Source organism: Armigeres subalbatus, chromosome 3, assembly GCF_024139115.2.
Source record: "Armigeres subalbatus isolate Guangzhou_Male chromosome 3, GZ_Asu_2, whole genome shotgun sequence".
Classification (NCBI taxonomy): Eukaryota; Metazoa; Arthropoda; class Insecta; order Diptera; family Culicidae; genus Armigeres; species Armigeres subalbatus.
The window spans coordinates 272,540,081-272,557,172 of NC_085141.1; the positions used below are offsets into that span (position 1 = coordinate 272,540,081).

Consider the following 17,092-nt stretch of genomic DNA (forward strand, 5'->3'; position numbering starts at 1 on the left):
GCCCTTGGCTAGCTCACTTCTTACGTTTGTAGTATTTTTGCTGGCAACAATAAAATGAGGGATCGAAGGATCGGAACACTACGACTACTCTACAGCTGACCAGATCAATGTATTAATAGACGTAGTACAGGCAGGCAGTGCAGCAAGAGATGTTCATCGAGTTCAAAATGACGGTACGAAGATTGTTTGATCATTTGGAAGCAGTTTTAATTCAAATAAAAATGGATTTTTGGAAGAATGATTGGATTCGGAATTTCAATGAGAAATTCGTTCGATCTTCTAGAATAGAAATCTGCAAAGGAAATAAAGTATTGGGTTACGAGGAGGGGTCATTCACAACAGATATATACCGGTTAATGGCCTTTCGTTTAACACACATGTCATTTATTCGAAACTCTGGGACACGTGGTAATCCAAAACTGGAACAGGAGAAAATTTTATTATATTCCGTGTATAGTAGAAAATCGAAAATTTGTTTTCAATAAAATGAAATATCTGCAGTTATCAGACGTCGCAACTCATTTCTGATTAGTGCGCATGATAGTACATCCATGCGTGCATGATGCGCACTACTAATGAAATATTTCAAATTGTCGCGACTCGCGTCGCAGCGCGAGTGCTCAATCGCGCGGTCCGGTTTGGTGGCGGACCGACAATATTTTTGTGAAATCTTACAAAATGAACATTTCCCTCGACATTTTCATTTTTTCCAATGTTATTTACATAACAATCGAACAGTTGTCATAGAAACTCATTAGGCAGTACCAGTCGCTAAACTCAGTACATGAATCAAGGTGATTTCTAAATGTGGTTGTGTAGTTGTATGATCTAGTACTTGATGAGCACTGAAAAAACTGACATTTGTATGGGACATGAACGTCTTAATTAGTCTTTGGTTAGGCCTAAGTAGTGAACGGCCATTGTTTCGCGGGTCCGGAGGGTGGTACTGAAGCGCGCACTATCTTCTGGTCGGGATCCGAGCGAGCTGACACCATTCTTCCTTGGCAAGGTACAGTCTTTACGGAACGTCACGAAAACACCTTTGCCACTTCCGACCACTAATCACTGCAGATTTATTTTTTTCGCCACACTCGCTCGGATTGTACGTGTTTCGATCTAAGATGGCGTAGCTCGGTTGGTACTCACTTTTATAGAAATGGTGCCAAATTGCCAACCGTTGTTGTGGTGATGCCAAACAAAGATCCGCACTCCTAGACTTAAGGATTTAAAATTGTCTGTGACGTTTTAGCTGTTTATGAAGTCTTTTTGTTAGGACTAGTTGTTAATAAATTATCACTAACACGCGAATTTTCCCGGTACGTTTATGTAACGGACGTCACCACTCCGGACCAAACTTCTCAATAGAATAGAGCCTCCTTGCCTTTAGAGAATCTCTTTTTATATTTTTTTTCATGATTTCTAGAAACTTCTGCAAGTCATTCTTCATGTGGAAAAAAATCGTATAACGGATGCGTTTTCGGTGCAACAATGGTCTTCTTACAGACTAAACAAAATTGAATTAATTACAAGTAGGTGTCGTGTCAAACTATTCATTTCATTTATTTAGTCTACATCTACAGTAGTGCGACTATGGAAGTTTCGTGTTGGGGGAATCAAATTTACATTTGATCTTTTGACTAAATTCTCGGCCAAATCACCAAATGTTGATATTTTTTCCTAAATTTCAAACTGTTTCTCTTTTCGATTGTTTATATGCATCTTTTTTTTTTAATTTCTATGCATCTTAGCCAGGACAAATTAGCACAACTTCAGATTCCTAGTTTTCTGTCAATTTTTAATTGAACTACAAGCGGTTTGATGTGTGATCAAGGTAGGTAGGTACTGAAGGATAATAGAATGAACATTCCACTTTTAGCCTCCTCTTTTTCTGGGAGGGATTAGAATAAACTTCAATATGTAAACTGGGTTCAGTAGATCCATCATACTCGTATCCCTTTTTTTGGACTAAGGCCGGAGTGGCATAAGTGCATAAAAGTATTCTCCTTTCAGCTCTGTCCATAGCTGCACGCATAATACATAATGAAATAAATTGTAATGCTCGACTAGCCCCGTGGCTACACCCTCTCAGGGTCGGCGATACCTGCTGGAAGAGAACTCACAGACAATAACAATTTGTGCAAAGTGAAACGTCACGACGTAGAGGACAACTCACAAACCAATATCCTAGCAGGGCTCAGTAATAAATAACCAACAATTTTACCAACATAGATTTAACTTAAGCCTAATGTTATTTTTTATTTGTAACAAACAAGGTTCTTAATAGTAGGTTGGCTTACTCGATGCGGCCGATGATGAATCGTTGGAGCTCTTGTTGTGCATGCTTTGGCAGAAGGAGGAGAGGTGGGATTGGTGGTCTGATTTTGGCCAGGTGATTTGACGGCCGGCGGATGGGGGCCGCTCGGGGAAGTAGGCCTGCTGCTGTGGTCCAGTCCAAATATCCAGTTGACTGTGCGTCACAGGGACGATCGAGCGGGCGCGAAACCACACAAACTTGCCGGGGCCTTGTCCTCAGTAGCGAGCGACGTTGCTAGCACGCCACGTGTGATTCAACGAATTTGGCTTTGGGGTACTCGCTAGTCACCGGCACAGGGTTTCAAGTCGTTTATTCTTGTCTTCTCTCTCTTGCCCGGAAATCTGATTGCCCACCCACGGAAGCTGTACACATCGGCTCGGACACCAATAAGCGGGCGCGGAACCACACAACCTTACTGGGTCCTAACCTCAATAGCAGGTGTCCAGCATTCACGTGGTCTGTGATCCAGGAAATTGGCGACTGGTACTCACTGGTCATCGGCAACCGAGGATGATACGATCTTGCGCTGTCGTTTCCACACTTCTAAGAGCCTTGCACTTTTCGGGGTACGAATTTCAAGACACTTGCGACACGGACATCCGGTCCTGTTCCAAGGAAATTGGTCGATCTCTACTTCAACAACTACGGGCTAAACTCGACTGCCCATTTCTCTTCATCTCCCGATACGTCTCCTTTTTCTCTCCCCTCCTTTCCACACCCTTTACGTTTTTGCCCTCTTCCTTCTAATGCTCTCGTCTCCGGTGTTGTCGTATCCGACTTTTTGTGCCCATAGGGATGTGGGATATTTATAGCACTCAACCGTTAGATATTGTTGGGGGGTATTATTATACAATTCTATAAATTCAAATTAATAGCCAAAATTTTAAACAATTTTACAAAATTTAATTATTCTCGTCAGTAACGGTCATTACTCGAGCGCATTACACCCGATTTACTTGTTTTTTAGTACATGGTTAGTTTCTGTCGATATCTGGTGATGTAAAAAAAAAACAAGTCATTTGGTTGGAACGCGGTCGAGTTATTAACGTTGCGGTCGGGAATAGGGGGTGGTGCCCAAATGATCCTGCTCCCTATATCTACGAATCTAATTAAATCTAAACCGATCGGAGTTGAGTTCACATTGTGACGAATGTTAACGGTAACAGAATTAAAGACAGATGAGCTAGAGGTGTTCGCTAGGGCGATGTCGTTTGTGGTGGCGTCTGTTCATCAATCATATGCTTGCGCTGCTCAGGCGTAGGTAAGGATATGTACGCCTCCATTTCAGCCAATTCACATCTCGTGTAGATGTGTACCTGTTGCAATAATCTGCTGGCTAAAGTTCGTTTTTCCAATTCACTAGTGTCGCTCGACAAAGCTAGTGAATCAATAATTATAATTGATTCCAATTTTATAATCGATTCCATCAGGACTGAAATAAGGGACAGCATTTTGTTGGACGTTAAATCAGAAATACGCCACAGTTTCAAAGATCTAATTGACTTCGTTCCTTCTACGCCAGGAATAACACGCACACGTCCTCCGATGTCGAACCGCAATACACGTCGGCGCGAGAACGACAATGACGCCGATACTGAAACCCGTCGACCGGTTAAAACTATGTGCTGTATTGGAACTGGAGCAGTGGACGCAAATCTGGTTGCTGCTGAAAAATCTGACCACGACACTGAAAGATTTTCGTTTTACCTATCCGGTATCGTACCTGGTGTTCCAGAGGAGAAAGTTGTTGAACTACTGCAGTCGAAGCTAGGGACTACGGACTTACGCGTTGTGAAATTGGTTGCTCGAGGTAAAGACGTAAGTTCCTTAAGTTTCGTGTCGTACAAAATCGGGATGATTCCCGATTTTAAATCGATTGCTCTTGCTGCTGATACATGGCCCCGTTGAATGAGTTTTCGAGAATTTGAAGACCTAGATGCCAGGAGATAGGTTTTTTGGGGGCCAACAACGCTGTCAACATCAGCGATTCTAAACGAGAATCCGAAAACTGATCAACAGCGTTAATTTCTGCTTCCAATGAACAAAACATATCGCCGGCTTCTACTCATCTCAGTCACTGTATCTTCAATTTGACTGGAGCGCAATCATCGACCACTTCGCCAATACTGCTACCAAGTAGCTACTAGTAGTCTTCAACGAGGTGGAGGAACTCTCATCGCAGTTAAATGCACTCTGACAAGTATATCGGTTCATCTATCGGAGAGTGAAACACTTGAGCAGGTTGTTGTAAAGGTTATGCTCACCCATAAATCCGTTTACATCTGTGGCATTTACTTAAGGCCGAACAGTGATCCCGATAAATTTGTAAATCAAATCGTCAACATAGCTACCCCCTGTGACACCGTAATCGTAGTTGGGGATTACAACCTTTCTTGGCTCGAATGGTTACACGATGACGAAGTGGAAGGATACTTGCCAACCAATGCTTCTTCCGAGCAGGAGTTAACTCTAACTGAAACTTTGATTGCTAGTAGCTTGAAGCAAATCTGCAAGGCGACAGTTACGAAGCTGAGCTTATTGAAGCACCATATTCAATTTTAAGCCCTGACCGCCACCACAAACCGTTCGTTCTACGTCTGGACTTTCGTAACCCGGTTCATTACCTCCAATCTGCAGTAGACGAAATGGACTTAGATTTTGACTTCTCTCGCTGTGACTACGAGGCTGTGAAGAACGAGCTTAATTCACTAGATTGGTTCCAGATACTCAGTGGAGACGATATTAACACCTCTGTACGATGATGATGCCTGCCCAGATTGTATCTAAACTGTAGTCGCTATCGAAAACGAGACGAAAATCATGAGCACAACAAACCATCCGATGAAGCAGGTGATGAGGACGAATCTTTCGCGGTGAACGTCGAACATCTTCATCTCATCCAGCAGACCAAACATCAACGACAACAACAACTACGGTATAGGTATGGGTCACCGATGTCCGAGATCGTTCGCTTATACTGCTTCCCCTTCGATCAACCGAGAGTATGGAGTTGCTCAATTCTCTTCGACTGCAGAAGTCCCTGTTTCCGATGATCAGCCGAGAACCTACGAGATTCTCTACATATATGAAGATGACCGAAGGTCAGCAGATGACTTTATTAGGATGCTCAGTTCCATTCGAGCCGCTGACGGGAATAAATTACCGAGCCAAACCCCGGTCCGTTTTTTAGTGTTCAATTAGTTAATAGAAATAAATGTAGTTTTTTTGAAGTCTTGTGTTTAGTAATAAATAAATGTAGTCTTTGCTAAACTGTGCTTATGTATACCGTGCGTGCTGTGTTGTGTTAAGAGTGAAGAAACCCCAAGGGAACCCTGGCCTACCCAAGTCCCATCCCAAGAAGAAATCCAGCAACCAGGGTGACTTCAGCACAAAGATTGGATACGTGCTCGCCCCGCACGTCACTAACCCCGCAACAACAAAGCAAACGGATTGCGCCACCAAAGTTGGAGTCGGTAGGACAAAACGCCACTTATCGAAGGAAGGTAGGAACCGACTAGCCAACATTTTGGTCCTACGAACCGGATGCCCAGTTCCGGAGCCAGTGGGAAGGATTGTGATCTGTTTTCGGACGATGCCAATTCATCGCCATTGGAACTATTGAAGACGCCATCAGAAGAATTCATTTTCGAGCTGTGCTTTGTGGAGATTGCGCCATTTGGAATCCGATGAATAAGGATACATCTCCTGTGTTTGGTGTTAATTGTCTGCCAATATTCGCCATCGCAATCGAATCCATCTTCTGTGCTGATTGAAGACGACTACAAAAGGACACTGGGGATTTAGTGCATGCTGAACCTTTGGAATAGGATCACCTCCCAATATCAATGCTGGCCAAGAATACCGAATAGGTCGGAGCTACTGCTTTGTCAGGTAAATATACATAGTTCGGTATATGTCTGGCCGAAGCCTTCTTGCATGACACTAATTTCATCATTTCGACGCATGATTTATTGCATGAGCCGAATCTACTGGCAGCCCGCTAGTGAGGACAGATTCATTCGAGGACTGTGATTGGCTGTCGACTACTGCTTGGACGTGGACCCCATTCTTGTGTACGACTTCGGTGAATAGTAGCGGAAGAGGGAGCACCCAGAAACTCCCTCCTAGGTGAGTGCACTTTATTGTATATGTACTGCCGAAGCAAGGCAAGCAGAAATACACTATTGTAATTCAAATTCCTGCATCCTCTTCATTCATCGCTACGCAAGCCCTGCAATTTGAACTGCTCGTTAGAGCAAGTCTGCTGGAAGTTTCCCTTGAGCCTTCTCGACTTTTGTATAAAGTTGGTGGTGTTGTAAGTTCTCCAGGTTAGTTGACAGTATATGTCCTACCGAAGCAAGACCTACGGATACTACATACTGCTATTTCCTCTTCACATTACCTCCACATATTAACTACGGTTGAGCTTTAATACGTTGGTGATCGAAAGCTGATCTACGGGCTAGAATTTTGGAACTGTGTCACTGTTGGCACCTCCAGGTAGGTTGCCACAGTATATGTCTAGCCGAAGCCAAGGTTTTTTGGATATTACACGCCATATTATTCTCCTCTCCCACTCGAGTCACCACTGTACCCTGCTTGGTGTGACGTCATTGGGCTTCAGAAACATCGCTCGGTGAATTTGGATTACTTTAGAACAGTTACCTGTTCTGTCAGGTCAGTAATTAAGGACGGTATATGTCCGCCGAAGCAATAGTACACGCGGCATACTACACCACTTCTCTCTCTACCACACAACTGACGTCGCATCATGGCACCTACCACAAGGAAGGGATCTTCAATAAAGCAGCTGAAAACACAGCTGGAGGAAGTAACTGCTTCATTCGACGATATTTCAGCCTTCATCAAACGATTCAATGAACAAACGACGATTTCCCAGATTGAAGTTCGGTTAGACAAAATCGACGATATGTGGGAGAAATTTAGTGAGACTTTAGTTGATCTGAAGTCGCACGACGATTTCGAGGATGAGGAGAAATATTATGATAAATTGAGACGGGAGATCAGCGAGCGATACTACGAACAAAAGTCCTTTCTTAAGGACAAAGCAAAGGAGTTTCATGAGCCAACCGATTTGAATCATTCTGTCCGTGATCCTTCAATGTTGGGGGTTCTGGACCATGTTCGTTTGCCTCAGATAAAGCTCCAAACATTCTGTGGGGAAATCGATGACTGGTTGAGCTTTCGGGATCTGTTCATCTCGCTGATTCATTGGAGAACCGACTTACCAGAGGTTGAAAAATTCCATTATCTTAAGGGGTGTCTCCTCGGCGAACCGAAGAGTTTAGTGGACTCACTGAAAATCACCAAGGCCAATTACCAGATTGCTTGGGACATTCTCTGCAAGCGGTATAACAACAACAAATTACTGAAGAAGAAGCAGGTTTATTCGTTGCTCAAACTTCCGTCCCTCTCCAAGGAATCTGTGACCGACTTACGATCTTTAGTGGAAGGATTTGACCGAATTGTCCAAACACTCGATCAAATCGTGCAGCCAGTGGATTATAAAAATCTGCTGCTAGTAAATCTTCTCGTAATACGATTGGATCCATACACCCGCCGTGCATGGGAGGAATTTGCGGCTTCCAAGGAACACGATACGCTGGAGGACATCACCGAATTCCTTCGTAAGCGAATTCAAGTTTTGGAATCTCTCCCACCAAGACAAGATGCCAAGACTTCCCACCAACCAGCGTTCCCGCCTAAGCCCAAGGTGACAGCAGTGAAAACCAGCTATAATTCGGTGCAATCCACCGTAGGAAGATGTGTGGCTTGTAAGGACAACCACCTTCTATTCCAATGTTCCGCATTCCAACAACTCTCCGTGGCGGACAGAGACGCACTGCTGAAATCAAATGGACTTTGCCGAAACTGCTTTCGAGCAGGTCATCGCGCAAAGGATTGTCAATCCAAGTTTTCGTGTCGGATTTGTAAGGGCCGACACCACACCCTGATTTGCTTCAAGTCGGAGAAGGATCATGCTTCAACGGCCGTAGCGGGTGCTGGGAGCAACCATCCTTCTAGCTCCAAGGATTTCCAGGATTCCAGTACTACCCATGTGGCAAATATGGCGGCCACGGACGTTTCGACATGCAATGTTACTGGGAAGATTTCGTCAAGAATTCTGCTTGCGACAGCAGTTGTCGTCGTCGAGGATGACATCGGCACAAGGTTCCATGCACGGGCTCTTTTGGATTCAGGGTCGGAAAGCAATTTTGTGTCGGAGCGGTTAATCCAAAGAATGAAGGTCTCCAGAAACCGGGTCGACGTCTCAATCCATGGAATAGGACAAGGATTAACCAAAGTAAAGCATACAGTGCAAATGGTAATTCGCGCTCGAGCTTCAACCTTCTCGCGAGAGATGGATTTCCTTGTATTACCCAAAGTCACCGTAGATCTACCCACAACCACAATCAATACGGAAGGGTGGACTATACCAGATGGAATCCAATTGGCGGATCCGGCATTCTTCCAATCCAAGGAAGTAGACATTGTCCTGGGCATCGAAGCTTTCTTCGAGTTCTTCGAAACCGGTCGAAGAATTTCGATCGGAACCGAGTTACCAAGCCTGACTGAATCAGTATTCGGTTGGGTAGTTTGTGGTGGCTCATCGTCTACGAAACACGTTGAAATTGGCTGTCATTTCTCAGCAACATCCCAGCTCGAAAGGTTAATCGAGCGATTCTGGACATGTGAAGAGGTGGAATTCCCAAATTCCCATTCCCCAGAAGAGCAACAGTGTGAAAGTTTGTTCCAAGGCAAGGTTCGAAGAGGTACAGACGGGCGGTACACTGTTCCTCTACCCAAAAATGAAGACGTCCTTTCTAAACTGGGCGAGTCGCGGGACATCGCATTCCGACGTCTTCTAGGAACGGAGCGTAGGCTGGCAAAAGATGTTAACTTGCGGAATCAATATGTCTCATTTATGGACGAATACGCTAGGCTCGGGCACATGCGGAAGGTTGAAGATTTTGCCAAAGAGACGGTAAAACGGTGTTATCTGCCTCATCATCCGGTGGTCAAGGAGGCCAGTACCACCACCAAGGTGAGAGTTGTCTTCGACGCTTCCTGTAAGACATCGTCTGGAGTATCCCTAAACGAAGCACTTCTGGTTGGGCCTGTTGTGCAGGACGACTTAAGATCTATCATCCTACGAAGCCGAACCAAACAGATACTTCTCGTATCAGACGTAGAAAAAATGTTCCGACAAATCCTTATTACGCCGACGGATCGAACTTTGCAGACCATTCTCTATCGATTCACGCCCGACGAGGAAGTTGCGGTGTATGAGCTTAACACCGTGACGTATGGAACAAAATCAGCCCCCTTCCTTGCAACTCGTACGTTGCAGCAGTTGGCAACTGACGAAGAAGTTCGTTATCCACTCGCAGCAAAAGCAATCCTCGAGGACGTCTATATGGATGACGTCATCACTGGGGTGAACGACATAAGTACGGCCATTTCTCTCAGAATTCAACTGACGAGGATTATGGAAAGTGGAGGATTCAGGCTGAGAAAGTGGTCCTGTAACGTTCCTGCAGTTTTAGAAGGTGTACCAACTGAAGACTTGGCCATTCAGGACAATACTGGAGTAGATTTGGATCCCGAACAATCAGTGAAAACTTTAGGCCTCACTTGGATGCCCGCTTCCGATACCCTCCGGTTTCAGTTCCAAGTTCCACCATTAGATTTGGGTAGCCCACTAACAAAACGGCAAATCCTATCGCTTATCGCAACGCTCTTCGATCCTCTCGGTCTGATTGGCGCCACAACAGTGTCGGCGAAAATCTTTATGCAGCTATTGTGGACGCTGCGCGATGCAAACGGCGATCGATTGGGCTGGGATCAACCAGTACCGTCTACGGTGGGTGAGGCGTGGCAAAAATTCCACGGAAAACTGGATTTTCTAAACCAAATTCGAGTTGATCGTTGTGTTCTAATCCCAAATGCTGTTTCGGTGGAATTACACTGTTTCTCGGACGCTTCCGAAAAAGCATATGGTGGTTGCATCTACGTAAGGAGCCAAGACGTGAACGGAACAATCCATGTTAGACTACTATCTTCTCGATCCAAGGTGGCTCCCCTTCGAAGTCAGTCAATCCCACGGCTTGAGCTCTGCGGCGCGCTTTTACTATCGCAAATGTATGAAACCGTCCGGAACTCCATAAAGATGCCGGTTCCGACATTCTTTTGGACAGATTCGACATGTGTTTTGCGTTGGATTGCAGCACCACCGACGACATGGACCACATTCGTTGCCAATAGAGTGGCAAAAATCCAAACCTTAACTGAAGGATGGAATTGGAAGCACGTTCGTGGCGTAGACAACCCTGCTGACCTCATTTCTCGTGGAATGTTGCCGGATGAAATTGTCCATAACGATCTCTGGTGGAAGGGCCCTAATTGGCTGCAGAATGTACCTGAAATGTGGCCAAGTGAAACTACAGAAGACTCAAGAGAGGGAGAAGAAGAACGACGGCGAACTGCCGTTGTATGCACTTTGTCATCCGTTGGTGAATTTAACGATTCATACCTCAGTAAGTTTGGATCATTCACTGATCTGATTCGGCGAACAGCGTACTGGCTAAGGTTAATGAAACTACTTCGCTCATCCAAAGACAAACGTCATAGAAGCGGTTTCCTGTCAACTTCAGAGTTAAAGGCGGCCGAGCATACTATAATCCGAAACATTCAGCGAGAAGTCTTCGATGAAGAAATAAAAGACCTGAGAAAGAAAGAATCTGTATCACGAAAATCCCCATTACGGTGGTTTCACCCTTATGTCGATGAGGAAGGAATTATGAGAGTGGGTGGACGATTGAAGAACTCTAGAGAATCCGAGTCTACCAAACATCCCGCAGTTCTACCGGCTCGTCACCAGTTTACCCGAATGCTGTTGAAACACTATCATGAGCGACTTATGCATGCAGGGCCACAATTACTCTTAGGAGTTGTCCGTCTCCAGTACTGGCCACTAGGTGGTAGGAATGTAGTCCGACAAATAGTACACCAGTGCATCAGATGCTTTAGGACCAAACCTTCCACAATCCAACAGTTCATGGGCGAACTGCCTTCCTCTCGTGTAACTGTTTCACGGCCGTTTTCCAAAACAGGTGTAGATTATTTTGGACCTGTTTATATCCGGCCAGCTCCAAGACGTGCTGCTGTGAAGGCTTACGTGTCGCTGTTTATTTGTATGTGTACAAAGGCGGTACACTTGGAGCTTGTGTCTGACCTTTCGACGGAAAAATTTCTGCAAGCCTTACGTCGATTTGTAGCACGCCGCGGAAGACCTTCAGATATCTACTCTGACAACGGCACAAATTTTGTTGGAGCCAGGAACAAGTTATCTGAACTTTTCAAATTAATGAAGGACCGTGAACACCACGACCAAATCACATCTGAACTCGCCGGAGATGGAATTCAGTGGCATTTCAATCCCCTAGCGCGCCACATTTTGGAGGGCTTTGGGAGGCAGCAGTCCGATCTGCTAAAACCCACTTGCTGAAGGTTATCGGAGAGAATGTTATTGCAGCAGAAGATTTTGGCACCCTTCTATCGCAAGTTGAGAGCTGCCTAAACTCGCGTCCATTAACACCATTGTCAGATGATCCGGATGACCTAGAACCATTGACTCCAGCACATTTTCTGGTGGGCTCATCGTTGCAAGCTATCCCTGAAGTCGAATTGCTATCCATTCCATCAAACCGTTTGAACAACTACCAGTTCATACAACAGAAGCTGCAGCAATTTTGGGTCCGATGGCGACAAGAATATTTATGTCAGCTTCAAGCTCGAACCAAGCGTTGGAAGCCAGCAATAACCGTACAGAAAGGTCAGCTTGTCGTCATTCGGGATGAAAATCTTCCACCGATCCGTTGGAAAATGGGTAGGATTGTAGCTGTGCATCCTGGCGACGATAACGTTGTAAGAGTCGTGACCTTGAAGACTGCAGCTGGCGAATTGAAGCGTCCAGTGGAGAAAATTTGTGTTTTGCCCACGCCGGACAACCAAGAAGAGGATTCATCCGATGCAGTTTCACCAATTCCAATTCCGCAACCCTAAATCCTTTCCTATTCCTACTCCGTAGAAGAGGACTTTTCTTGTTTATTTGCAGAAATTTGACGAATTTCTGGGTGGGTGAGGATGTACGATGATGATGCCTGCCCAGATTGTATCTAAACTGTAGTCGCTATCGAAAACGAGACGAAAATCATGAGCACAACAAACCATCCGATGAAGCAGGTGATGAGGACGAATCTTTCGCGGTGAACGTCGAACATCTTCATCTCATCCAGCAGACCAAACATCAACGACAACAACAACTACGGTATAGGTATGGGTCACCGATGTCCGAGATCGTTCGCTTATACTGCTTCCCCTTCGATCAACCGAGAGTATGGAGTTGCTCAATTCTCTTCGACTGCAGAAGTCCCTGTTTCCGATGATCAGCCGAGAACCTACGAGATTCTCTACACATATGAAGATGACCGAAGGTCAGCAGATGACTTTATTAGGATGCTCAGTTCCATTCGAGCCGCTGACGGGAATAAATTACCGAGCCAAACCCCGGTCCGTTTTTTAGTGTTCAATTAGTTAATAGAAATAAATGTAGTTTTTTTGAAGTCTTGTGTTTAGTAATAAATAAATGTAGTCTTTGCTAAACTGTGCTTATGTATACCGTGCGTGCTGTGTTGTGTTAAGAGTGAAGAAACCCCAAGGGAACCCTGGCCTACCCAAGTCCCATCCCAAGAAGAAATCCAGCAACCAGGGTGACTTCAGCACAAAGATTGGATACGTGCTCGCCCCGCACGTCACCAACCCCGCAACAACAAAGCAAACGGATTGCCACCAAAGTTGGAGTCGGTAGGACAAAACGCCACTTATCGAAGGAAGGTAGGAACCGACTAGCCAACAACCTCGATTACATCATTCTACAACGCGGTCTTCGACACAATAAGCAGGCATGTTCCTCTTCGTAGATCTTCACCTCGGAGGACGTACAAGCAACTCTGGTGGAACGCTGAACTACAGCATCGACGTAACATACTTCGTGAAACTCGTCACTGGTTTTTCCGTAACCAGACTGCGACCCACAGAATTGTACACCGTTGAATCGGAGTACGAAAATCTCGTGTCGTCTAGCTTTCGTGAGTATGTTCTCCGTGTACAAAATGAAGGGCTGCGAAATGGTGAGTTGACATCCGGGATGGGGCGCCTAACATAGCTCTGGTCCTCACAAGTTCCAATACTCACGCTTCCACGGGTCTTCCGATGACAATTGACCGCCAGCTAAGGGTTGCGTACTTAGCTGGTAGTGCAGCCTGGGCACTGTTGTCCTTCTGACATCAACTAGAGTGAGAGGGTGCGTACTGTGGGGTCTGCCTAGGATGTGGTGGGGTTCGACAGTGGGCTCTGTTGAACTTCTATAAAAAGCTGCATGTGTCCCCAAGCAGGCCCTATCAAAGCGACCGTGTGCCGCTCAAAGCGCACTAGCCTAGTCCTGGTGTTGGGTGGGACTTTAAACAAATTTGACCCGACTGATCGAGCGTCTGTCCACCAAGGAGGTGCGGCTCCAACAGCGTCTGTTCTGGCATCCAGCGGCTGAGTATGAAATGCTATTCCCGGAAGCTATACCTAAGATGGCAGCCCCATCCCGGTGGATAGGGAACCTTGGGCCAACAACCTACTGTTCCCGAAACATCAATTTGTTCGAGAATCCGATAATGAAAGAATACGGACTGATTTTACGGCGACGACTCTTAGCGCGAAACAACGGACACGAATAGGAACATGGAACGTTTTAACCCTAGCCCAGCAGGGTAAATTGGCACAACTTGCCAATGAGGCACGCCGCATGAAGCTTGAGATCCTGGGACTGAGTGAAGTCCGTTGGCCAAACTTTGGAGAACACAGAACGCCGTCGGGACAAGTTCTGCTATACTCTGGTTTACGAGGTGAACACGCTCCCCGGCAACGCTGAGTTGGCTTCCTACTAAGCGCTCAGGCACACTCTGCGCTTATGAAGTGGGAACCTATAAGTGAAAGGATAATCGTTGCCAGATTTAGAACACGGGTCCGAAACCTTACTATAATCCAATGTTATGCGCCAACCGATGCTGCCGATCTGCAAGACAAAGAGAACTTCTACAGTCAACTCAATGCCGTCGTAGATAGAATTCCGAAGGGTGATATCAAGATCTGTTTGGGCGACTTCAATGCGAAGATCGGATCCGACAACTCGAACCATGAGCGCATTATGGGACGCCATGGTCTCGGAGAAATTAGCGAAAATGGAGAGCTGTTCGCAGAATTTTGTGCTAATAACGACATGGTGATCGGGGGATCGCTCTTTCCTCATCGATCGGTTCACAAGGTCACATGGGTCTCCCGTGACGGCTTTACAGAAAATCAAATCGACCACATCTGCATCAGCCGAAAATGGAAACGGAGCCTTCTTGATGTACGGAATAAACGTAGTGCCGATATCGCGTCTGATCATCACCTCCTCATCGGCGAAATACGCCTGCGCATTGCGCGGATTCGTCGGCAGGAGGAAAGAGTTGGACGACGATTCAACACACGCCGACTGGAAGATGCCACGGTGAAACGGTCCTTCGTTGAAGAACTGGAGACGCGTGCTGCAGATATTCCGGAAGGTGGCAGCGTGGAAGACCAATGGACCGCCATCAAGAATGCCTTCATCGCCACCAGCGAGAACAATCTGGGCGAACTACGCACCCAGAGGAAACAATGGATCACCGATGAGACCTGGAGGAGGATAGAGGAGCGAAGAGAAGCCAAAGCCGCGATAGAGCGATCGAAAACCAGAGGAGCCAAAGTCTTAGCCCGTCAACGATACACGGCTCTTGAGAAGGAAGTAAAACGCTCATGTCGACGGGACAAGCGAGCGTGGGCAGACTCTCTGGCCGACGAAGGAGAGAGAGCCGACGCAACCGGGGACATTCGCCTCCTCTACGATATCTCACGACGCTTAAGCGGGGCGAAGATGAATGCAACGATGCCTGTGAAAGACGCGAATGATCAGTTATTGACCGACCCAACTGACCAGCTGAAACGCTGGTTCGAGCACTTCGAACAACTTTTTCAAGTGCCAACCAGGCCATCACCACCTCGGCATGATCTACCTAGGATGCGACGTATAACACGTGTCAATACCGAAGCTCCATCACTGCTAGAGATTCAAACAGCCATCCAAAACATGAAATCGAATAAAGCCCCAGGGGTCGACCGCATATCAGCCGAGATGCTCAAAGCTGACCCCATGACATCCGCTCAACTACTGCATCGTTTATTTCGTAATATCTGGGACACCGCAACTTTCCCGGTCGACTGGAAGCAAGGTATCTTAGTGAAGGTGCTCAAAAAGGGTGACCTGACTGTATGCGATAACTGGCGAGGCATTATGTTGCTGTGTACCGTTCTCAAAGTTCTGTGCAAAATTATCCTAGCCCGGATTCAGGAGAAGATCGATGCGACTCTCCGGCGGCAGCAAGCCGGATTCCGTGCCGGAAGATCCTGTTTGGACCATATTGTCACGCTCCGCATCATTCTGGAGCAGGTCAACGAATTCCAAGAGTCCCTTTACTTGGTATTCATTGACTACGAAAAAGCTTTCGACCGTCTCAATCACGAGAATATGTGGGGCGCCCTGAGACGCAAGGGAGTTCCTGAGAAAATCATCGGCATCATCGAAGCACAGTACGAGGCCTTTTCGTGTAGAGTGCTGCACAATGGGGTGCTGTCCGACCCTATCCGGGTCGTAGCTGGTGTGAGGCAAGGATGTATTCTATCACCGTTACTGTTCCTCATCGTAATCGATGAGATTCTGGTAGATGCGATTGACCGTGAACCAAACCGCGGGCTGTTATGGCAGCCTATAACCATGGAGCACCTAAACGACTTCGAATTGGCGGATGACGTTGCACTACTCGCGCAACGGCGCTCTGATATGCAGAGTAAGCTCAACGACCTTGCCGATCGCTCCTCCTCGACAGGTTTAGTCATCAACGTCAACAAAACCAAATCGTTGGATGTAAACACGGTGACTCCTTCCAGTTTCACAGTAGCCGGGCAACCAGTGGAGAATGTTGAAAGCTTCCAATATCTTGGTAGCCAAATGGCGTCAGACGGCGGTACCAAGATCGACATAGGCGTACGGATCAAGAAAGCAAGGGCTGCCTTTGCGAGTTTAAGAAATATCTGGAAAACAGGCAGATAAGTGAACGCACCAAAATACGAATTTTCAACTCTAACGTGAAATCTGTGCTGTTATACGCTAGCGAAACATGGTGTGTATCAGTTGAGAACACTCAACGGCTGCAGGTGTTCATTAACAGATGCCTGCGGTATATAATTCGGGCCTGGTGGCCTCACAACTGGATCTCAAACAACGAGCTCCATCGTCGTTGTCACCAGAGGCCGATAGCAACAGAAATTCGGGATCGGAAGTGGGGCTGGGTCGGCCACACTCTACGTAAAGGGCGGAAAAGAAATCTGTAAGCAAGCATTAGACTGGAACCCAGCGGGACATCGCAGCAGAGGCAGACCCAGAGGCTCATGGCGGAGAAGCCTCAATAAAGAAATAAAAGAAGTCGACCGAAATCTAACCTGGCAACAGGTTAAAGCGATAGCCGGGCATCGCTCAGGATGGAGATCTTTCAAGTCGGCCCTTTGCACCACCGGAGGTGTACAGGATCCATAAGTAAGTACAAAATGAAGCTAAATCGAACCCGT

At 46.4% G+C, this 17,092-nt stretch overlaps 2 protein-coding genes across 4 annotated transcripts in view; both read left to right on the forward strand.

The window, feature by feature from the left end:
* Positions 1-17,092, forward strand: part of LOC134224344 (leucine-rich repeat neuronal protein 2-like) — a 474,531-nt gene that overhangs the window by 243,756 nt on the left and 213,683 nt on the right. The gene's annotated exons all lie outside the window — the stretch shown is intronic.
* LOC134222468 (uncharacterized) lies at positions 7,086-12,400 on the forward strand. The gene is made up of 3 exons (XM_062701621.1): positions 7,086-10,203; positions 11,449-11,529; positions 11,943-12,400. The coding sequence occupies exons 1-3, from the start codon at positions 7,086-7,088 to the stop codon at positions 12,398-12,400; spliced, it is 3,657 nt and encodes a 1,218-aa protein (XP_062557605.1).